Source organism: Typha latifolia, chromosome 5 (genome assembly GCF_019914945.1).
Source record: "Typha latifolia isolate L0001 chromosome 5, TyphaL0001v2, whole genome shotgun sequence".
NCBI lineage: Eukaryota > Viridiplantae > Streptophyta > Magnoliopsida > Poales > Typhaceae > Typha > Typha latifolia.
In genome coordinates, this window is record NC_133090.1 from 418,163 (window position 1) to 440,205 (window position 22,043).

Consider the following 22,043-nt stretch of genomic DNA (forward strand, 5'->3'; position numbering starts at 1 on the left):
TTACCCAAAAGTGTCTCAATCCAATTGCGTAATGAGAGGATTATTATTGAACTAATTGAGTCCAGCTGTACGAAACTGTCATCGAAAATCTTCCTCGGATTGATAAAAATACTCCCGATATATGTTGGGTCCACTCGTTCGTCGCGACGAGGGAGATATAAGAGGGGTGTAGTTTTACCCAAAAGGAGTAGTGTGTGTATCATTTAACTTCGTATCGACGTAAGTATGAACTGGAAAAAGACGGCGCCGTTGAAGGCTTCAAAGTTAATATCTTTCAAACTAATCCACTATTTATTTATTTATTAAATATTTTTCTCTCTTTTCTTTAGTCGGTTGATAAATAGATAATTACAAACCCAATCACCATTGCGAGTTTCGCGTATTAATAAGCAAGAAAAGTATGGAATAATTATGCTAATAATATATAATTATGATACTAATTGTTCGCAATTAGGTGGGGGGAAGGGCTGTAGAATTCTTTAATGGCGGTCGGGGAGTAGATTAACAAACCACTACAGCTAAACCGCGTCGCTTCTCTTCCTCCCTTTCCGCGTTCGTCGCTTCTTCTCTCCTCTCTCCTCTCTTCTCTCTCTCTCTCTCTCTCTCTCTCTCTCTCTCTCTCTCTCTCTCTCTCTCTCTCTCTCTCAACCACGACCAGATCTAGGAGTGGTACAGGGAGAACTAGGGATCCGATGCGTGGGAGGGCGTGAATCTCAAGGTGGGAAGACCAGTGACGGAGATGGCGGCTGGCGGTGGGGGGGAAGGGAGGCGGCGGCACGACCACGATCTAGTGCCTCTGGCGGCGCTGATTAAGGAGGAGCTCAAGAGCGAGAAGATGGAGAAGCCTTGCGTGCGGTACGGGTGCGCCGCGCAATCCAAGAAGGGGGAGGACTACTTCCTCATGAAGACGGATTGCCTCAGGGTTCCGGGAAACCCCTCCTCCTCCTTCTCCGTTTTCTCTGTAAGCAGCGTTCTAATATGATCGATTTTAATGTTTTTAAACTTAAATTCGTGTCAGAATTCGATCTTCATTGTGGAAAAGTAGTTGTTGTTTCAAAATTCGATCTTTCTGGAGTAAATGTGTGATTTCCATGCAGCGGATCACTTTAATGTTCTCGTTCTATGGCTTGATCTAGTGGTATTCATCGTTTTGGTGCTCACTGGATGGGTTCTAGCAATGTGAATTGGTCTGTTGACTTGGAAATCGAAGAATCTGATGACAGTATCTTTTTGTGGTTAATCGTCTTTTGATTATGATCAATATTAAGTTGGAATAGTGGGGAGCAATTGATAAGGAAATTGAACATTGACTTCATATAACTGATATATGTACAATTGAATGGATAACTTGCTTGTGAATCAAGTTGCATTCTCTGTTCATGTGCCTTTTGGAATCGATATCTTTAGAAAACAGCGTGAAAGTGAACTGAACAAAATATTTTTCAGGTCCTTGACGGGCACAATGGTAATGCAGCAGCAATATACACGAGGGATAACTTGCTGAACCACGTCTTAAGTGCTATCCCTCGTGGGCTTGGGAGGGATGAGTGGCTACAAGCTCTGCCTCGTGCATTGGTTGCTGGATTCGTGAAGACAGACAAAGAATTTCAGAGCAAAGGTATGCTTTACTTTTCTTTCTTTTTCTCTTACCTTGTCCTACTCATGGTTGTCCATTACCTTTAGCTAACTGATGTTTTGATTTCTCTTTGCTTTGTCCAACAGGACTAACTTCTGGGACGACCGTCACGTTCGTGATAATTGACGGGTGGACTATTACTGTTGCTTCAGTCGGAGACTCTCGTTGCATCTTGGATGCTCAGGGTGGAGTTGTTTCTCTTTTGACTGTCGATCACAGACTAGAAGAAAATGAGGAAGAGTGGGTACCCTCTATCTCTCAATGGTGTTTTCTTTTTGAGAACTGAGGTCGACTATTCTAGTTGATCCCTACTATCCCCCTAGATGTTTTTTTTTTGAGGGTGGGGGGTTTGGATCTTCTAATCCATATCTATATCCCTCAACCGAACAAAATTTCTGTTAACTCCTATGTCCTGGGGTAATGGAACAAACTAAGGATAGAAATGGTTATCCATATTATCTTTGTCCTGAAAGAAATTCAGTCCTAAATCTTTCACCTGGCCTAACTATCTCATATATTTCATGGGCAGGAGGGAACGAGTGACTGCAAGTGGAGGTGAAGTTGGAAGGCTCAACATTGTTGGTGGTGCTGAGGTAGATTTATATCCTGTGTCGGTTATCATATATATATTTCTAATTATGCAAGAGAGAAGGACATGATAGCATTTTCTGAGGCTTATTACTTTGTTTTCCTTCTTTTCAGATAGGTCCCCTCAGATGTTGGCCAGGGGGTTTATGCCTATCGAGGTCTATTGGAGATATGGATGTTGGAGAATTTATTGTTCCAGTTCCTTATGTCAAACAAGTTAAGGTACTTATAGCACAGATTTGCACCCAATAGTATTGCTCCTTTTATCATCCATCAGTGAATAAGTTAGTCGTGCATATCTTTGTTTATAGCCAATTCTAATTGTGCTCCGTTGTCCTTTCTCTTATGCTAGTTATCAAATGCTGGGGGAAGACTTATTATAGCTTCAGATGGCATTTGGGATGCGCTATCTAATGAGGAGGCTGCAAAATCTTGCCGAGGGTTGCCTGCTGAGCTTGCTGCAAGACAAGTTGTAAAGGTGATAACTGTGCATTAATTCTTCTAGCTTTTAGTCATTTTCTGACCGCATCCCCTAGGATCCAGCCAACTTTAAGAAAATTTCTGATGATGTCCTAATTTTGTACCATAAGTATGATATCATTGACTTCAACTCTATCATTGTAGGTGGCTCAACTTTTTCCTGTTGTCATATATTCTCATCACATTTCACTGATTATTATTTAGGAGGCACTGAGGACAAGGGGGTTGAAAGATGATACAACCTGCATTGTTGTTGACATAATTCCACCTGACCATTCAGTACCTCCTGCATCTCCACCGAAAAAGAATCAAAAGATGAATAAACTCAAGTCTTTTTTCCTTAGAAAAAGATCTAAGGACTCTGCTGATAAGTTGGCAAAGAAGCTATCTGCAGTGGGAATTGTAGAAGAAATATTTGAAGAAGGTTCAGCAATGCTAGCGGAAAGGTCAGTCTTTTTCCTCTACACACAAAGTTCAGTTTCTTGTGACGGTGAAATCTGCATTGTGGAATTTTAATTCAGGGGTTGTTCCTTTTCCTTTTTTGTAATAGAAGTTCTTGAGGTTGTCAAAGTAGCAGCAGGACCTAATAGTTTGATCTTGATTTAGTTCATGACATGCATATCAAATTCCTATAACACATTTGGGCATGAATAATTGTTCTCATTCTTCTGTATCCAACACAATAGAGAAGCTTTTCCAGAGAATCTCTCTAAGAATATATATGTTCCTTTACTTAATAAGCATCGTAAAGGTATTCAATCTTTTTGTATTGATATTCTGAAGAATTTACTTACACTTACTAACAGCTAAAGAGATCTTTTGAGGTTTTTACCCCCCTAGCCCTTTGTTATGTTGTAGTTGGATATGCATCCCTTGATCAATTGTATAGTTGTATTGCTTTCCTAAAGTTGTATCCATCTTACAACATATATATTTGTTTTTTTTACCTTTCTCAAAAATTTGGACTCTCATGTATTAGAATCCCTTTTGGATATAGTTATCAAGAAATTTCTATGTCTAAGATCCTTTTCTAATAGAACGACTCTTCCTTTCTTCAAAATATTTTGGCATCTGAGAAACTAAGAGCTACTAAGAAATTGCAATTTTCTAGGTGTGCTTGTCACCGTAAATGAGATGGTGCTGACTCTTCTATATCTGAGACAGAAATTTGAAAGTATATAGTTCAAGGTGTACTGACAAATTATTTCTTAGGCACAACTGTTCATTTTCCAGTGTAATAATAAGATACAATGTCAACAAATCATACTTAAATTTGCATCATATATTGTTTTTTTTTCTTTCTCTCATGTTTACTCTGCAGCATTATTAGCTTTGATCATAGTATGTTCCAGTGTTTCCAATTTATTACATAATGCAAAATATAAAGTACACAAACTTTAAAATATTTTGAATAAATCAATCTAAGAAACACACCTATAACCTAAAAAACACATCTATATGTACATAATTGGCTAGTACAAATTCATCTACAACAGATTACAAGAGACTCTTCCTTACCATATTTTACTACTGTCCATGAATTGGCTCTATATGAGCCTTTTGTAGAACAAACCCACTAGCGCTCTTGCACTCATCTTGCACCACCAGTGCGTCTAACGCATTCTGTACCTCAGCATGGCTTTTTATTCACTATCACACATCTATTGTGGGCTCCTAGTGTGCCGACCACAAGTCTTTGTTCGCCCCTCATGAACACCTGTTTGCCATTTGAAAAAATAGCTTTCTATGTCTCTATATAGACATTCAAAGCATATATTATTCTTCTAGTTAAATTAGTTACACTCCTAATTCCATCTGGAGGCCTCTCATGCTCCTAATTTAACTAAAACAACTCTCACCATCTATTTCATTAAGAAAATCACAAACATAGATGAACTAGATTTTAGTCAAACTAGGACTCCTTATGAGGAGGTCTAATCCAAAAAGAAACACCTGTATATTACGAAGTCTAGTTATGCTGTAGCAAAATTCATCCTGCAATTATATCCAGGAATGTCGTTTTGAAGATTAAAGCTAAAAGTAGTTCCTCCTTCCCATTCTGCTCCAATCTGGGTCATGCCAAACATGAGAAGATCTACACTGCTATCTGTTGGGTAAATCGGTTTCAGTTGAGATAATGAAAACCAAACAAAAGCTCCTGAAAACATGCAAAACTGAGCAGCTACTGTGTGTAAGCCAAAAGAAATAGCAAGTTACCATCAACAACTTAATCCTCATAAATGTGGATAATAGTACCAAGTTGTTAACAAGACAAATCGATTATTCTCTACATTAAAGATATTGCTGAGATCTTTAACTTCGCTGGTTCTAGTCTGTTATACATGTCTATCCTACCGTGATATTAAGTATGATCTTATGCTAGACTTAAGGTGATTTTGTTTTGGGTTTAGCAACTCTTATTCAGGTCGGTTTCATGGACTGATGCAATAAGTTGCCCCTTCATTTAGCATCTTTACTGGAGTTGTGGTTGCTGATCATAAGCAGCTTTTTATCAAAAGTCATATATCCACTGCATATTGATATTCTCTTTTAGTGATTCAATGTAAGAAAATGTCTACACATTGCAGGTTAGGGAATGAATCATCTGCCGGGCAAACGACATCAGGCTTGTTTACATGTGCTATCTGCCAGGTCGACCTTGCTCCTAGCGAAGGTATCTCCGTTCATGCCGGCTCAATCTTCTCCACCAGCTCAAAGCCATGGGAAGGTCCTTTTCTTTGTGCTGATTGCCGCAACAAGAAGGACGCAATGGAAGGAAAACGTCCTAGTGGAGTTAAAGTGCTATAGCTCTCTCTTTTGCAACAATCCTTTCTCCCTCCCTCCTCTCTCTAGCTCCCTTCCTTCCCAATTATTCTTTCTCTCAATTCTAGTTGCTGCCAATTTTTCTAGGCTGCATGATTGTTTTAGTTTTGGAACATGTGATGCACCCGTGTAAGTAATATCTGCAAAGAAACGTAAACAAGTGATGCGTGTACCTTAATTGATTCATTTACCCTTTCTAGGTACGAACTGAAGCTAGCTAGCAAATTAAGTATGGCAGTTTATTAATTCTTGTAATTTACTTGTAGGTTTGATTTAATTTTGTGAATTGGAGTGAGTGATTTATTTTCTATAAAATTTGTTCGTTTACTACCTTACAACAAAGTCATGTGATGGACGAATTGCTGTGTGACTTTTATTTCTTTATCATTTTCTACAATTCCAGTGTGATCTCAAATGATAAACAGTTCGAGTAATTCATCTACTTGTCTGAAAATTTTCTAACTCGACCTCACATGCAAATGCAATTGGTGGTGGTGTCTATTTATCCCATTAAGAAACGCATGTAATATGGAAAGATTTAGAACCAAATTAATTTGTAAGCTGGAGGTTATGATCTTTATCAAACTTGATCCGATCCGGTCAAACCCAAAGTGCTTGGTTTGGGTCTCAACTCTCAACTCTCAAAAGAGAACTGCATTAAGTCCAACTCTGCTAACAATTAGCGAGAGGGGCAAAGCGCCAGAGCCGCAGAGGAGAGGAGTGAGGATGTTTGCGACGGCGGTGAGGTGGGTGGCGAAGAAGCCGAAGCCGAAGATGAAACCCATCGAGCTGAATACCCCTCCAGAGCAGACGCAGACCATCACGCGCACCATCTTCGACATCGTCAAGGAGCACGGCCCCCTCACCATCGCCGACACCTGGGAACACCTCAAGGTAAAAATCCATCCTTTCTTCTTCAATCATGGATAAGTCGAAGTTATAACGCAACCCACATACAAGTTTAATCTCTTGAACCTTTATTTTCTGCATTAGAGATGGTCCGAGTGTTTTGGGTGAAAATTTTGAGCACCACCCATTTGGTGATTTGCCTGAATGAGCATGGTTTTGACATGAATTTTAGATAATTATTTGATGGATACTAATTAGTTGTTTGCGGTCTTACGTCAAATTGAAGAGTATGCGAGCTTGTTATTTTACGTCAAACTGGTGCCATTAGTCATATGCTCCTATATCACTGTAACAGTGTTGTTTGTAGGTTTAGGCTCTAGGAACTATCTAATATCAATTAGATGGTCAAAATGCTAGATAGGCAACACCAACATGCTAAACAATATCCATAACAATAAAAATATCCTATTTTCATCATTCTATTAATATTCTTTTGAAATTACATCCAGCGCCAACTTTTTGATAACTTCTTGAGTTAAAAGTCATTCTTACAATCTAATGTCCTACTTTATTTTTATGATATATTGTATCATGAGCAATTGTGTTACTATGAATCAATATGAACCATCACCACTATGCACTTCTGTACCTAGATCTACATTATCCATTTACGATATTTGATATGTTAACCGAAAAGAAATTGAGACACTTCAGATAACAGCTCATCCTAGTAGGTTTTCCAATTCCATCCATGTCCATACTGGTCTGCATGGAAATTATATGAAAAAGATAGAAATTTGAGTCGGACAGTCTAATCAATACAATATTCCAACTCATCAGGCAGACAGGAAAAGCAGTCAAATATATTGCAGCTTGATTCCATAATCTTTTCCCTAATCTGTTTAAACTCCTAGTTGCTCAAGATTAGTTGCTTCTGGCTCGCGTTTGTGGATGGTTTAATTTGTTGTCCACTATTGGTGCTGTCATAAACTCACTTAAAATATGCTGATTAAATTCATTTGGACTGCACATTGCTGTAAGCTGATATTCCTTTTCTCTTGCTCTCTTTTTTCATGTTATTTTATGGTTGTCTCCAGTTTGATGGTATTTATATCACAGGGATAGTTATTAGACGTGCAAGTGTGTTGGGGATCAGCTTGAAGTAGGTGAAGAGTACATATGAATTGTTTTATGCTTTGATAAGTTGATATTCAGGGGGGCCTATTAGGAAGTCTTGATTGGCTTGCTAGCTTTAAGTAGGATAAGAGTATGTAAAACTTAACTCTTTCATATATATGTAACCTATTAGAAAGTCCTGATTGGTATGTTATGGTGGCCTGCGAGAAGAAAGCGGTAAGCATGTTTGACTATCTGTACTGTTGAATGTATGACAGAAATTTCTAGATTGATTTGTAACTACAAAACGAGGGTGCCCTTTGTGTGACACCAAAGGTCTTTCACCACGTATCCTGGAATCGTAGTAACTGACATAGATTCTCTATAAATGGGGGATAAAAGCTGCATACATTTTGCTCTATAAGAACAATCTTGATAATTTCTTCATTGCTGCAAAACATTCTGATTGCTTAATAATGTGATGTGGTTTCTCTTGTAACTTGTTGTTTCAGGACGTTGGGTTGAGAGGACTGACAAGCAAAAGGCAAATGAAAATAATCTTGAGATGGATGAGGGAAAGACAAAAACTGAGATTAATCTGCAACCATGATGGTCCTCACAAGCAATTCCTCTATACCACCTGGTTTACCAACCCCAACAACATGCCGTCCAGGCCGCAGAAGCAGCATTCTTCACAGCCATGACAGGCAACCTGTTACACTTCCATGACGATTTTTGTTTCAGAGTTGATAACCTTTTCTCCATCCTCTATAGATTAATGCACGTGTATTGTTTGTAATTATTCCTCAACTCTCTGAGATTGTGAGTAATTCTGGTGATAATATCTCTATTTCCAGACGGTAATTTTCGCATTTTCTTCCTAAAATAAAGTTATAACGTTAATCAACATTAACACAACAATCTATCATAATATATACTCCATTAAAACCCAAGCACAGCTTCCGCCATCCGCATCAACGGCTCCAGCGTATCAGCGCTAAACTTCCTCGCGAACAAGAAGCACAACGCGCTCTCCTCGCGGCCGTCATAAGTGCATCCCGCCTCCTCCCTCACCGCCCTTATCAGCTCCGCCGTCACGTGCCGCCGCCGGTACGTGGCGGGGTGGGCCCCGCCCCTGGACCAGTCCACCCACGTGACGCTGCGGTTTGCGCTGCTCCGTGGGAACAGCTTGGCGGCCAGCGTCGGGAAGTAGTGCTCGTCCACGTAGCACGGCGGGCGGCAGTGGTCGCGGAAGACGGGGTAGTAGTAGCTGTCGGATACGATCCTAACGGCAGGGTCGCGCTGGATCTCGAACCACTGGGACCCCTTGCGCCAGTCTGAGAGGGAGACGACGGGCCGCATCCGGGGGCTGTAGCGGCCGCGGCCGGTCCTGCGGGGGTCGTCGAAGGAGGCGACGAAGCTGAGGCGGGAGCACGTGAGGTAGGCGTGTACGGTGGGGAAGGGGAAGAGCGGGATGCACGACTCCGAGAGGAGGACGAAGCGATCGTTGTAGGGGTCGAGGAGGGCGTTCGCCAAGAGGCGGCGCTCCGCGTCGAGCATGGTCGGTTGACCCCACTCCGTTGACTAACAAAGGGAATAGTAAAGAGAAAAAAAAAAGTTATATACTTTTTAACTATTTGCAATATTAGAATTGGACTAACCTTGCTTGGTATCCTTCGCATGTAGAAAACCGAACGTTGAGGTGCCTTCTCTTTGAAGTCCGGCGAGGTGTGAACGTAGATGGAGAAGAGCCCGTCGTGCCCCTCGAAGAATCTCTCCCACAGCGGCCTCAATGGCAACCTCCCCCTCGTCAAGAACATGAACGCCACCTTCGCGGGAACCCTCGCCTCACGTGGCGCCATCGAAGCCATCCTTAGCAGCTCGTCGTCGTCCATCTCGTGCCACGCATCGCCGCTATCTGTCCGATTCCCCGACAAGGTGATATTAGCACTGGTGGAGCAAGTCCTAGTCGAAAAAGAAGGAGAAGGAGAAGGAGAAGGAGAAGGAGGAGGAGGGATGGGTTGGGAGGCGAGAGGCTTTGAGTGGCGAAGAAGGTGATCAGAGGAGACGAGGGCGTCAAAAGGCAAGGACTTGAAGAGTACACGGAGGGTGAGGAATGAACCGAAGGTCACGGCGAAGAGCAAGATGAAGCAGAGGAAAAGAGCAGCGATGCCCAAGTTATACTCTCGGTGATCCTTCATCTCTCCTCTTGTTGTGGTTGGTTCGCATTAACTAGTTCTTGCTAAAAGACAATTAAGAAGCCTTTCTTATATCATGAGGAAATGGAGGAGGAGGAGGAGGAGGAGGAGAAGGAGTTGCATGGATTTCATGATGGATGATGATCGGAGAGGTATGTGTTTCTCGTGGCAATACCATGGCATATCTCATGACATTGCCATTGAATCATTGATCGATCATAGATTGCAATGTAACTGACTTGCTATTATATGATGGTAAAATTTATCTGCAAGAACTCATCAAGGACTCTTTTGGTTAAAGCCCACGTCAACAAGCCCAATGCCGGCCCGTTGTTCTTTCATAAACAAAGGCTGAGGCAAAAATTATTGAAATATTGAATGCCACGATACCACGTGCTTCCCACGCGCTGCAACCTTTTCTTCCGCTGACTTGGCACGTCAGCCGTTACGTAACACGCGTGGCGCTGATAGAGCAGCGAGCATTCCTACAGGCCGATCCGGAACTTCCCCATAACTCCCCCACAGGTTCGTGATGGAAAATTGCATTTAGCACCTTGTTAAATGCAAATTTCGCTCTAATAAAAATTGTACGGGATGAGATTGTTGAGTAGTCAAAAGACAGAGACTGGATCGTAAAATCACATAATTGGTGTTGTTTAAATCAAAATTTCGGTATAATTATTTGGGGAAGTTTTTGTTTCTTTTCCGCGCACCATATATAATAATCCTTTTGACTGCGAGCTCGCTCTTCCTTCCGCTTTTATCCATCGCGTCTCCTCTTTCTTCTTTCTCGTTAGAAAAAAGAAAGAAAGAAAGAATGAATGAATAAATAAATAGAGGAAGAATTATAGAGGTAGGGAAGAAGAAGACGACGTATGAAATCCTAGAGCTCTGATCGGAGTCATGGCGACGCCATTGGCAGGGGAGAGAGTTCTGTCTCTCACGCCGCCGAAAGAGGATTTGGCGCCGTCTAGTTCGTGCATTGGGAACTCGGCGCAAATTTCGCCGATCCTGATACTTCTCTATTTCCACAAGGCGATTCGGTCGGAGTTGGACCGGCTCCACCGCGCTGCCCTGGAGTTGGCCACCGAGCACGGCGGTGACGTCGAGGCGTTCGCTGTGTGCTGCCGCTTCCTCTTCGCCATCTACAAACACCATTGCGATGCCGAAGATGCGGTAAGTTTAGGAATAACTAGTGGAGATCTCTGTAGAAATTTATTAAATATTTGGGGTTTCTGCTATAATTCTTGATGTGCTTGTGCGAAAAGATTCATTGGTTTGACTTCGCAACACAACAAACATAACACGTACGTAATATAATCATTATGCGTTTGTCTTTTGTTTTACAGGTCATCTTTCCTGCTCTTGATTCGAGGGTTAAGAACGTCGCACGGACATATCATCTCGAGCATGAAGGGGAGAGCGATCTTTTTAATCAGCTGTTTGATTTGTTACGGTTGGATGTGCAAAATAGTGATGGCTTTCGGCGAGAACTTGCGTCATGCACTAGAGCCATTCAAACATCTCTTAGTCAGCACATGTCAAAGGAAAAGGAGCAGGTAATTTCTAAATTTCCTAAAATATCTCAATAAATTACTTCTTGTCCGACCTTGATTAGTTGTCTACCTTTTTAAATAATCTCTGCTTCTTGGATTATTGGATTCATCATAATCCCTAGTATGTAATTCTCATTGGAGGATGCCACTTTTTAGGGCTCATGTGATGTTTTTGACATTATTACCATGACAATAATCATGTAGCATCTGTGCCAAGTCTTTGCTGACAGGGTGAATGTCTCAGGTATTTCCCTTGCTTCTTGAGAAGTTCTCATTTGAAGAGCAGGCTGATTTGGTTTGGCAGTTTTTATGCAATATCCCAGTGACTATGATGGTAGAATTCCTTCCATGGCTTTCAGCTTGTGTGTCACCTGATGAACTCCAAGATATGCTCAAATGTTTGTGCAAGATCATTCCCGAAGAAAAGCTTCTTCAGGAGGTAAATTTGTTTTCTCAATTTCCAGCTAAACATTTTAATCTCTTTGATCAAGCTACATTTAATAGTTACTTGTACAACAATGAAGGTTATATTCACTTGGATGGATGGGAAAGGAATGGTAAATGTGGTACAGGATCTTGGAGATGATTCTCCTTTAGAGAACTTTAGAAGAACTGAGCCTAGCTTGATTGTGATTGAGAAGGATCCTGAAGATCATTTCAGGAATGAAAAGACAAAACAAAAAATGTCGGAGTTGAGTGTGCTGGACTTTGGTGGGGTCCACCCAATAGATGAAATATTGCATTGGCATAATGCTATCAGAAAAGAGTTGAAGGGTATTGCAGATGAGGCAAGGAAGATACAAAATTCTGGAGATTTTTCTGATCTGCCTGCTTTCAGTTTAAGGCTTGAATTTGTTGCCGATATATGCATTTTTCATAGGTAAAGACTTCTTAGTTGCTTATTTGATCTAGAAGTAGTATTTTACATATGGTTGTTCTTTATGTTAACTTTCTAGCTTCATTTAGCATAGGATATAACTTTGGCTTCACCAATGTCAGCACATTACAAATTACAACTTTGATCCTATAAAGCTTTCACATTTTCATTGCAAAGCTTGTTTTCCTCTTAACCCATACTGTGATCAATTCTCATGTGCAAGACACTGGTAAACAATCATGCATAAGTACATCTTTCTATATATATATATTATCTATAAATATAGATAGATAGACAGATAGATATCATGATTTTCTCTGTTAGTTTCTAGTGACTTCCTTCCCTTCTATTCTTTTCCTGCAGTATTGCTGAAGATCAAGTTTTATTTCCAGCAGTCAATGGGGAGATTTCTTTTGTGGAGGAGCATGCAGACGAGGAAAGTCAACTCAAGAAATTTAGATACTTGATTGAACAAATTCAGGGACCAGGTGCCAAATCTCCTGCCGAATTCTGTTCGGAGTTATGTTCACATGCTGATCAGATAATGGAGACTATTGAGAAGCACTTCCACAATGAGGAAGCTAAGGTAGGTAAGTTATTATTTTATATATTCAAGTTGTTGTTGTGCGATGAGATTTGAAGAATGCTTCTCTTTTTAATGTTTCTATTTTAGGTTCTTCCTCTAGCTAGGCTGCATTTCTCTCCTGATAAGCAGCGGAAGCTTCTCTACAAAAGTATGCTTGTAATGCCCTTAAAATTGTTAGAGCGTGTTTTACCATGGCTAGTCTCCAAGTTAAATAATGTGGAGGCAATGTCCTTTCTTCAGAATATGCATCTGGCAGGTTGTATGTCATCCCTTCTAGTGACACCTCTTTAGGCCTCACGCAACCAGCATGATAATTCTTTTCTTTGGCTATCTAAGGGTTATAATCTATTTGCCTTTTGTCTCATGCAGCTTCATCATCTGAAACTGCACTGGCCAACCTTCTCATTGGTTGGGCTTGCAAAGGACATTCCCAGGATATGTCTAATACTAGCAAGTTCATATGCTTGTCTTCCAAAGAAATTGGTTGTCCTTTAGATGATGCATATGAGTTGGTTGAATGTCAAGCCTTCTGTCTAGGTGTTTGTCCATGTAGCTCCAAGGGAAAAGCAACAGATATGAAACCTAAGAATGATGCAAGGCCAATTGAATGTGGGAACTTCTCAGAATCAAGTGGATTTGCTGATGGGGTTAGGTGTTCAGAAATTCCCAACTTGCAAGAACTCGGGTGTAGTGGAAAACCTTGTTGTGTACCTGGGTTAGGAGCAGATAGCAGAAAATTTGGGGTTAGCTCATTAGCTGCTTCGAAATCTTTTCGTTCATTCAATTACAGTTCTTCTGCTCCTTCACTATATTCCAGCCTCTTTTCCTGGGAGTTGGACAATATGTCATGTGATGTAGATAAGTGTGAAAAGCCAATTGACACCATATTCAAATTTCATAAAGCAATTCGCAAGGATTTAGAGTATTTGGACATAGAATCTGGAAAGCTTATTAATTGTAATGAGGATTTTCTACGACAATTCACTGGAAGATTTTGTTTATTGTGGGGCCTATATAGAGCTCATAGTAATGCTGAGGATGATATAGTTTTTCCAGCTTTAGAGTCGAGAGAAACTCTTCATAATGTTAGCCGTTCCTACACTCTTGACCATAAACAAGAAGAGAAGCTATTTAGAGATATTTCTGAGGCTCTTTCAGAGCTTTCACAACTGCATGATGACTTGGATCAAGTTGATGCTAAAGATGATACTGTTCTAGGAAACTCCAGATTTTCTGAAGATGGTCTTGATTGGACAAGAAAGCGCAATGAACTTGCCACAAAGCTTCAAGGCATGTGTAAATCTATACGAGTTGCTCTGGATAATCATGTTCTAAGGGAAGAAATTGAGTTATGGCCGCTGTTTGACGAGCACTTTTCTGTGGAGGAGCAGGATAAAATTGTAGGTCGTATAATTGGAACAACAGGAGCAGAGGTCCTACAGTCCATGTTACCATGGGTAACCTCGGTACTTACTCCAGATGAGCACAACAAAATGATGGATACATGGAGGCAAACAACTAAAAATACAATGTTCAATGATTGGCTAAATGAATGGTGGAAGGATATACCTATGTCACCGCAGCCTACAACAGAAACCTGTGACCCTCCAGAAGGTCCTTGCATGATCTTGTTTTGTTTTATTTATAGTCCATGAAACTCAGTTTTTTGGACGGTGTCAATATTTACTCTGTGATTGATACAAGATCATTTATCTTTTTTTCTTTCTTGGAAGTGAATTTTTATTATTCTATAATTTTGTGGAACTCTTAGAAATAGAGTACCAAGATAGCGATCAGATGTTCAAGCCTGGATGGAAAGATATATTTCAAATGAATCAAAATGAGCTTGAGTCGGAGATACGGAAGGTTTCTCGAGATCCAACTCTTGATCCAAGAAGAAAGGCTTATCTAATTCAAAATCTTATGACAAGGTTTTCTTGATATAGAACTGAAATTTTGTGCCATTACCTCATGGTGTAGATGGTATACTAATGCAGAACACATTTATTTCAGTCGTTGGATAGCTGCTCAGCAGAAGTTGCCTCAAATAAGGACAGAAGAGAGAACAGAAGGTGAAGATGTACCAGGTTGTTCTCCATCATTTCAAGATATGAAGAAACAAACTTTTGGCTGTGAGCACTACAAGCGAAACTGCAAACTCCTTGCTGCGTGTTGTAACAAGTTGTTTACATGCAGGTTCTGTCATGATAAAGTCAGTGACCATAGTATGGATAGGTATAATCCTTGTTCCTCTCACATTATTTTTTTGATATATAACGAAATGGTTGAGATTATGTTTGAGAAGATTGAGGGCATATATGTTTCACATAGTCAAACATGATAACAAAATTGAGAGCACATAGCAGTCAGAATTAAAGAACTTTTTAGAAATACCACTTAAGTTCTTTCTTGATAATTAACCCATAGAAAATTAAGAGTAATGTACTGATATTATATTTGTTTCATGGAGCAGTTGTCATCAATCAAATGTTTCAGAATTTGTTTCTTCTCCAAAATTTTCTTGTTATCTTCAGGAAAGCAACAGTGGAGATGATGTGCATGAACTGTTTGAAGATTCAACCAATTGGCCCAACTTGCAAAACACCCTCTTGTAGTGGATTATCAATGGCCAAGTATTATTGCAATATCTGCAAGTTTTTTGATGACGAAAGGTAACCATTGAGTGGCGCCAACACCTATTTTTGATATATTGGATGGAAGGAATTACATTCTATTCTATCTTTTTGTTAACTGTTGCACACTTGCATCTGTTATGATTATTTCTGGATTAACCGTTGCAAAATGTTTTACTGTTTAAATTCTTCTTTTTGTTAGTTATGATTAAGAATATCACTAGTTCTTGATTATGCTTGGCACCAAATCAGTGCTCAGTCCTTAGTGTTTCTATTTTTCATGACTTACATGTTGGTGGAGAATCTTCCATTGTGCCGACAGGTAGATAATAAGATGTCTGAAATGGGTCTTTCAGCTTATTCTATACTGACCACAATAGGCTGTATGATCTGGAGAGTACAAGAAAAAGAAGGTTGACAGTATGTCATTACATAATGATCTGTTGACACATTGAAACTTTGCCATATGGACATGGGACTGTACAAAGTAGTACTATGGACTGTAAAAGTAAAATCCTGGCATGAGCATTCATATTCATGGTCAGCTTCTCTGCTTTGTCAGGTTCTGGGAACACTTTCTTATTCAACATATGGAAATTTACTCATTTAGATAGCTAGTTACTAGAAGATCTAGATATACTAAATATCAAATGTACATCTTTGTAGCTTTTAGCACAACTATTTTACGATTTTCTTGCTACCATATTTTCTTTCTGAGTTAGTTTATTTCAAAATGTTGCCATTAATTTACAATTCATATTACAAATTTAAGTATAGCTATCTTCCCTGAGTTCCTTTTTTTTTTTTAACTCTATTATATATTTTCACATGATTACTAGACCTAGAATGTCTTTTAACATTAATCTGTAGGGAGCACTACCTTGCTTTGCTATGTTCTATTCTGGATGATCTGCAAAGGGTAAACACCTTTTACCCTGAATGGCACAAGGTTTTGACATTTCTTGTCAAGAGATAGCTGTAGTAGACATAGACCTTTCACTATTAAAAATCAGTTCAATATATAATCATAGTTACAGGATAAATTAGTATAGTCTCATAGTCTTCCTCTGGGGTGTAAACAAGTTGAGCATGAACGAGTTGGGCCCAACTCAGGTTGGCTCGAGAGGTGGAAAAACTAGGCTCCTCTCGAGCTCGAGCTTGATTTCAGCTAGAAAAGCTCGGCTCGGCTCGGCTCGGCTCTTCTCCAGCTTTAGCTCGGCTCGATAGCTCGTAAGCTTAATGAGCTTATGTGGACTAGTTTATAATCTCTATGGAAAAAATAGCAAATAAATGGCGTAGGATAGGATTTGAATCTAAGTTGGTTAGGTTGTTAGAAATTGCTTTAACCAACTATGCTATATAACATTTATATATTTATTTTGGACTATATATGTATATATAATATTATCTTACATATTATATATCGACTCGAGTTCGAGCGAGCTGACTCTAGCTCGGCTCAGCTCATTAACCTTTCGAGCTCAAAAATTCAACTTGGCCGCTCGGCTCGAGCTCTAAACGACCCGAGCTCACAAGTCTTGCGAGCTGACGAGCTTTTTTGAGAGCCCTAGTCCTCATATGTCTATGCATCTACATCTTCAATAATTTAGACCTCCAAACTGCGGAATTTTCCTTGTTATGTCTCAAGTGGTTGAGAGTTTGTCATCTGGGCCATATGGAGACTTAGCTTTGACTGGTTTGTGGGTAATAGTTTGTTAAGATGTACTAGAATTTAATCACCCTGAAAATCATTTTTCTAAACACTATCTGTGGGCAGTTTGAGAACTAATAGTTAGCTGAATTTCCTTAGAACCTCCTGTTTTAAACTTGTAATTTATCTTTGTGTACTTAGATGAGTTTCCTAAACATGCCCTCGAACTAGTGATGTATGCATCTTTAAACTTGTAATTGATCTTTCTGTTTGTAATGAATCTATCAAATAGCTATAGCATATCAAGAAATGCCCAAGTCATTGTTATCAGTTGTTAAATGGATAAACCTTTGGTATATTTGCCATAATTATCACAAAGATAATGGTCAGGAAAACTTCTCACTTAATCGATAGGGATACTTCCCATTAGAGTACTGTCTAGTTTAAACTTCTTAAGCATGGCCAGCAGGAGGGAGAGGGTGGGGGAGTCCTGTGAGTAAGAAATTCCAGGCCAGCAATATGCATTTTAAAGAAGGGTGTCACAATGCATGAGGCTCCCAACAACTTAGGTGGAGGGAAAATGTATCCGTACTTATTCTTACTGCTGTGGAGGTTGTTCCCATAATTTGATCCCATGAATTCTTATATGGAAGACACGATCTTTATCATCACATCATTATATAATACGCATTCATACAAAATAATTCATGTAATCTGTTACCCTTTTCTTTCCCCTTTTTGTTCCAGGACTGTATACCACTGTCCATTTTGTAATTTGTGTCGCGTGGGAAAAGGTCTTGGCACTGACTTTTTCCATTGCATGACATGCAATTGTTGCCTGGGAATGAAACTACTGGTGCACAAGTGCCGGGAAAAGGGTCTTGAGACAAATTGCCCCATTTGTTGTGATTTTCTCTTTACTTCAAGTGCACAAGTAAGAGCTCTACCATGTGGCCATTTCATGCATTCTGCCTGTTTCCAGGTACTTTATCTTCAATAATTTGTAGGATAACTGGATGTTCCCTATCATCTCTCCCTTTAGATTCCCCCTGTTCTATATCCACTTTTACTCAAAAGAAATAGAGAATCAGTTTGTAGGTTTTCGATGTTGGTCACAGGATCCTTTTAATTTTGCAGGCATACACTTGCAATCATTATACCTGTCCAATATGCAGTAAATCCTTGGGAGATATGGCAGTAAGATACCTTCTTTTTCTCTATGTTTATGTGAAGCCATTTAGTTTTACTTGCAGATGATGTTGAATGCCAGATCACCTAGTTCTATGTACTTCTACATACTTTCTTCTTTGTGCATCAAGTGTATTCCCTTTATCTTTTCTGCATCCAAGAAAAACTCCAGTATTGCACACTTTGCAGACAACTTTGGTGTGTTGTGTATTTAGAGGTTTGTCAGATTGATTTCTGTATTGTACTTCAACTACAGTTGAGACATAAAATCCACGATAGGGATAACCGGCAGAAGAATCAGTATATTTTTTATTAGCGTTGGTCACAATGAAAATCTGATATTCATCCAGTTAATTCAGACCCGAATAATTCAAATGTTCTCATTAAAAGAGTTTCTTCCATTCAAAGTTAGATTTTAACGTTATGTATCCCTGTGGTTTGAATCCATATGGAGTATCCTTTTGCGGGTTAGTTTCAGCAGGGTGAGTATTGTTCTTTAGTTTATCTAGTCACTCGTGATATTTTTTTTGGGTCATTGACGAATGAAGTGTACACTAATTATTCAGTGACAATATAAATTTATTGTTCGAAAAATATCCCTAGCAAACTAGATATACAGTTTGGTAGAATCAGGTGGAATGGCTAAAATTGTTTTCATGTCTGAATCCTCAAATAAACTTAAAGAATTAACTAGTAACGGAAACTCCCTGTTAACCTCTTAAGAAACCATATGAATCCATCTTTTTTACAAAAGAAGTGCTGGATAATTGTCTTCTTCTTTTTTTCTTTTTTTTTTCTATGGACTGGTTAAGTAATTGACGTTTTACATTGTCAGGTTTATTTTGGCATGCTTGATGCCTTGTTGGCATCAGAACAACTTCCAGAAGAATATAGAGAAAGGTCTCAGGTGCGTTTTCCTCACCACTTTCTCCTTCTGCTCTCGTTGGTCTTTAGATAACTGCTAACTTCTTATGCAACTGGTTTAGGATATACTCTGTAATGACTGTGATAAAAAGGGTACATCTCGCTTCCATTGGTTATACCATAAGTGCAGTTTCTGTGGCTCATACAATACCAGGGTAATCAAGACCACCGCGACAGATTGTTCCACATCAAATCAATAAATCTTTTGCTCGGATTCTTTTCTACTTTCTTTTGAAGTTTATACATATATTGTACCAACTAACTTTATTTTGCAATAGTGCAATGTATTAACCAGTTTATAGCCAAATTATGTTTATCTCTGTTGCATGAAGTTTGTCATGCAATTATTAGTCCAATAGTCGCTATTTCTTTTATGTTTATTTTAAAGCTGACTTTGAGTTTGGTTAGCCAATACTTTGCGTGGCATGCCCCTCAAGTTGAAAACCCAAAGACTGGTGTTTATGCAGCGGCTATCCGGAAAGTTGTACATGTTATTCCTCACTTAAATCTTCTAGGATTCTCTAAAATCATATAATATCTTGCTCATTTTACCGACATTTCTGTCATTGTTTATTGTTGATAAAGTAGGATGTGACGGTTCCTTTTGAGTGATTGCATTTTTCTGAGATGCCGCAGCATGCTTATTTGGCAGACCGGCATCGTGGAGGTCAAGGGAAGACTGGAGATGAGTTTCCGTAGTTGGTACTTATGTCCATGAATATGGAAACTCAAAACTAGCTCTTATCGTGCAAACAAAAATGCGTTGTAGATCTAAGATGCCAATCTGGGCTAATAATAATGCTGTCCCTTTTCCATATGTGAGAGCTTGTCGATCCATCCAACCAGTTACCGACAACGTGCCAGCTGGCCAACTCGTCTCTTATCCTCGGGAATCGGGATAGATTGATTTGTTCTCTGGTGGTCTTTTATATAAGCTACCCGTGACGCGAGGTGGGTCAAACTAAGGAAACTCAGCAAACGGCTGGCTACATACTTTTTTTATTTTTTATTTTTTGGATTGAGTAATTAACAAGAGCATACAGTGGTACTTCAGGCACCTTCATGAATTTGAATGAATACTTCAAGTTGTCTAGTTGGATCGGAAAGGACGTCCATAAATATGTAAAACAATTCTAGGGTACCCATAAAGTTAAATTAATGCACCCAACTAGTTGGGCCCGGTGAATGGCGAGCGTCATAGTAAAAACGAAGTCTGAATGAATGGTTGAAGGAGAGAAAAATATATCTCCATTAGTAACGAACAAAAGCTTTCAACTTATTAGTATGTGTCCTTAATTAATTCTCTTCCTGCAACCATGGACGCCTCCTCGGAGCCCTCTGCATGCGATGATATCTGCGGAACCACGGCGGAGAGTAGTGGAGCAGTAGCAGCAGCAGAAATAGAAAATGCAGAAGATGCTGCCTCTGTAATAGACGTGGAAGCTTTGGCAAGTGAGATGGCTTCAGCGCTTGTTTCGTTGCGAGAAACCGATCCTTACACCATCACCCGAGTCCCCACCTATGTTCGCGAGAGAAACAAGAAGCTGTACGAGCCAATGGTGATCGCCATTGGCCCGTACCACCACGGCAGGGAGCATCTCCAAGACATGGAAAAGCACAAGTGGCGATTCCTGCGTGACCTCCTGTCTCGGTCCACCACTGAGGCCAGCTTGGAGGTCCTCTTAGGAAAGATGAAAGCCTGGGAGAAAGAAGCACGTAGGTGCTACAGCGAGAGCATCGGTCTCACAAGCAAGGAGTTCGTCAAGATGATGCTACTTGATGGCTGCTTCATCATCGAGTTCTTCTGGAAATGTCAAGAAGGAGACTTGGACAACAATAAGTTCTCTGGCATTCAATATATACTTTTGGACGTGCTCTTATTGGAAAACCAGATCCCCTTTTTTATAATAGACGGGCTGTTCGAATTAGTCGTCGGCAGTGCGGCTGAAAGCCGTGAAACACCGTCCCTCGTCGAGCACATACGACCTATATATCTGGCGATTAGTGGTGTGAGAATGAAGAGCCAGACGGTGTCACCCCCCGCCAAGATCCATCACTTACTCCATCTTTATTACCACTGGGTAGTGCCCGCCGCCATGAACCCGAGTTGGTCAGATCACCATTCCCCAACACTAGAAAGGCTCATCTCTCAGCTCTTCTCTTCTTTTCCGCCGATGAAGTCGGAGAAGCCGACTTCTTTTATCCCATCAGCTACAGAGCTCCGCGAGGCAGGTGTGACCTTCAGGAAGAAGGCTTCGCCTGATCACATGCTCGACATAACATTCCGGAATGGCGTCATGGAAATTCCTCTTAATCATATCGAGGACTCTACCAGAACTATCCTCACCAATCTCGTCGCCTTCGAGCAATCCATGCTGGATGGCCCGATGAACATAACGAGCTTTTCTTTGCTCATGGATTCGCTCATTAATACGGAGAAGGACGTAGCTATTCTCCAACGGTGCGACGTCGTCGACCATTTCCTTGGTAGCGAGGAAGAGGTGGCGCGCTTCTTCAACCAGCTCTGCGAGCATGCTGTCATCGACCTAACCGACCATTACTTTTCTGAGTTGTTCAGCGAAGTGAATTTCTATCGCGACTCCAAATGGCACAGTTACAGGGCAAGATTGGTGCATGATTACTTCAGCAACCCATGGGCGATCCTCTCCTTGGTGGCCGCCCTCATATTATTGGCTCTTACTTTCTTGCAGACCTTCTTTGCCATCTACTCCTACTTCCGTCCTCCTAATTGATTTCACGGGATCTGCTTCTTGTTGTTCTTTTTGCCTTTTAAATTGCTTAATTCAGTTGGGTTCGATTTTTGTAATAATACTTTTGTTAGATATGATGATTTTGTCTTCACAAACAGAGTGTGTTTTTTTTAACATAAAAAGGTTAAGCAGCAGCCAATGTTTAAATTTACGCTATATATCTGAGC

At 40.2% G+C, this 22,043-nt stretch overlaps 5 protein-coding genes across 8 annotated transcripts; 4 read left to right on the top strand and 1 right to left on the bottom strand.

The window, feature by feature from the left end:
- Positions 1-368: 368 nt before the first annotated feature.
- LOC140789005 (probable protein phosphatase 2C 3) lies at positions 369-5,869 on the top strand. Its single transcript, XM_073138577.1, has 8 exons — positions 369-961; positions 1,447-1,618; positions 1,723-1,876; positions 2,166-2,229; positions 2,339-2,446; positions 2,577-2,702; positions 2,909-3,150; positions 5,293-5,869. The coding sequence occupies exons 1-8, from the start codon at positions 740-742 to the stop codon at positions 5,510-5,512; spliced, it is 1,308 nt and encodes a 435-aa protein (XP_072994678.1). The 5' UTR covers positions 369-739; the 3' UTR covers positions 5,513-5,869.
- Positions 5,870-6,040: 171 nt separating this feature from the next.
- On the top strand, positions 6,041-8,364 carry LOC140788230 (uncharacterized). The gene is made up of 2 exons (XM_073137400.1): positions 6,041-6,421; positions 8,005-8,364. The coding sequence occupies exons 1-2, from the start codon at positions 6,056-6,058 to the stop codon at positions 8,194-8,196; spliced, it is 558 nt and encodes a 185-aa protein (XP_072993501.1). The 5' UTR covers positions 6,041-6,055; the 3' UTR covers positions 8,197-8,364.
- Positions 8,365-8,420: 56 nt separating this feature from the next.
- LOC140788383 (glycosyltransferase BC10-like) lies at positions 8,421-9,693 on the bottom strand. Its single transcript, XM_073137616.1, has 2 exons — positions 9,154-9,693; positions 8,421-9,076 (listed from the first exon to the last, which is right to left on the bottom strand). The coding sequence occupies exons 1-2, from the start codon at positions 9,691-9,693 to the stop codon at positions 8,435-8,437; spliced, it is 1,182 nt and encodes a 393-aa protein (XP_072993717.1). The 3' UTR covers positions 8,421-8,434.
- A 753-nt stretch (positions 9,694-10,446) lies between these two features.
- LOC140789799 (zinc finger protein BRUTUS-like) lies at positions 10,447-19,479 on the top strand. Of its 4 annotated transcripts, XR_012109252.1 has the most exons (15): positions 10,447-10,866; positions 11,040-11,249; positions 11,491-11,685; positions 11,771-12,126; positions 12,487-12,709; positions 12,797-12,965; positions 13,079-14,323; positions 14,481-14,640; positions 14,723-14,796; positions 14,906-14,944; positions 15,244-15,381; positions 17,741-17,975; positions 18,131-18,190; positions 19,017-19,088; positions 19,168-19,479. XR_012109252.1 is itself a non-coding variant. In XM_073139641.1 (14 exons), the coding sequence occupies exons 1-14, from the start codon at positions 10,594-10,596 to the stop codon at positions 19,303-19,305; spliced, it is 3,696 nt and encodes a 1,231-aa protein (XP_072995742.1). In that variant the 5' UTR covers positions 10,447-10,593; the 3' UTR covers positions 19,306-19,479. The 4 variants fall into 4 exon arrangements, 3 of the variants coding, with proteins under 3 accessions (XP_072995742.1, XP_072995743.1, XP_072995744.1); XM_073139641.1 differs by having other exon boundaries at positions 14,723-14,944; XM_073139642.1 differs by lacking the exon at positions 12,797-12,965 and having other exon boundaries at positions 12,487-12,713; positions 14,723-14,944.
- A 777-nt stretch (positions 19,480-20,256) lies between these two features.
- LOC140787971 (UPF0481 protein At3g47200-like) lies at positions 20,257-21,971 on the top strand. The gene has a single exon (XM_073137016.1). It carries the CDS (start codon positions 20,422-20,424, stop codon positions 21,856-21,858), a length of 1,437 nt encoding a protein of 478 aa, XP_072993117.1. The 5' UTR covers positions 20,257-20,421; the 3' UTR covers positions 21,859-21,971.
- Positions 21,972-22,043: the final 72 nt, after the last annotated feature.

Bases quoted from the DNA above. Each gene is read 5' to 3' on its own strand.
- LOC140788383 (XM_073137616.1), bottom strand. From the start codon at position 9,693: ATGAAGGATCACCGAGAGTATAACTTGGGCATCGCTGCTCTTTTCCTC. The intron at 9,077-9,153 runs GTTAGTCCAATT...TCCCTTTGTTAG, and splicing joins TGCGAAGGATACCAAGCAAG to TCAACGGAGTGGGGTCAACC.
- LOC140788230 (XM_073137400.1), top strand. From the start codon at position 6,056: ATGGAAAGATTTAGAACCAAATTAATTTGTAAGCTGGAGGTTATGATC. The intron at 6,422-8,004 runs GTAAAAATCCAT...TTGTTGTTTCAG, and splicing joins ACACCTGGGAACACCTCAAG to GACGTTGGGTTGAGAGGACT.
- LOC140789005 (XM_073138577.1), top strand. From the start codon at position 740: ATGGCGGCTGGCGGTGGGGGGGAAGGGAGGCGGCGGCACGACCACGAT. The intron at 962-1,446 runs GTAAGCAGCGTT...AATATTTTTCAG, and splicing joins CCTCCTTCTCCGTTTTCTCT to GTCCTTGACGGGCACAATGG. The intron at 2,230-2,338 runs GTAGATTTATAT...CCTTCTTTTCAG, and splicing joins ACATTGTTGGTGGTGCTGAG to ATAGGTCCCCTCAGATGTTG.
- LOC140787971 (XM_073137016.1), top strand. From the start codon at position 20,422: ATGGACGCCTCCTCGGAGCCCTCTGCATGCGATGATATCTGCGGAACC.
- LOC140789799 (XM_073139641.1), top strand. From the start codon at position 10,594: ATGGCGACGCCATTGGCAGGGGAGAGAGTTCTGTCTCTCACGCCGCCG. The intron at 14,641-14,722 runs GTTTTCTTGATA...CATTTATTTCAG, and splicing joins ATTCAAAATCTTATGACAAG to TCGTTGGATAGCTGCTCAGC. The intron at 15,382-17,740 runs GTAACCATTGAG...TTTTTGTTCCAG, and splicing joins AAGTTTTTTGATGACGAAAG to GACTGTATACCACTGTCCAT.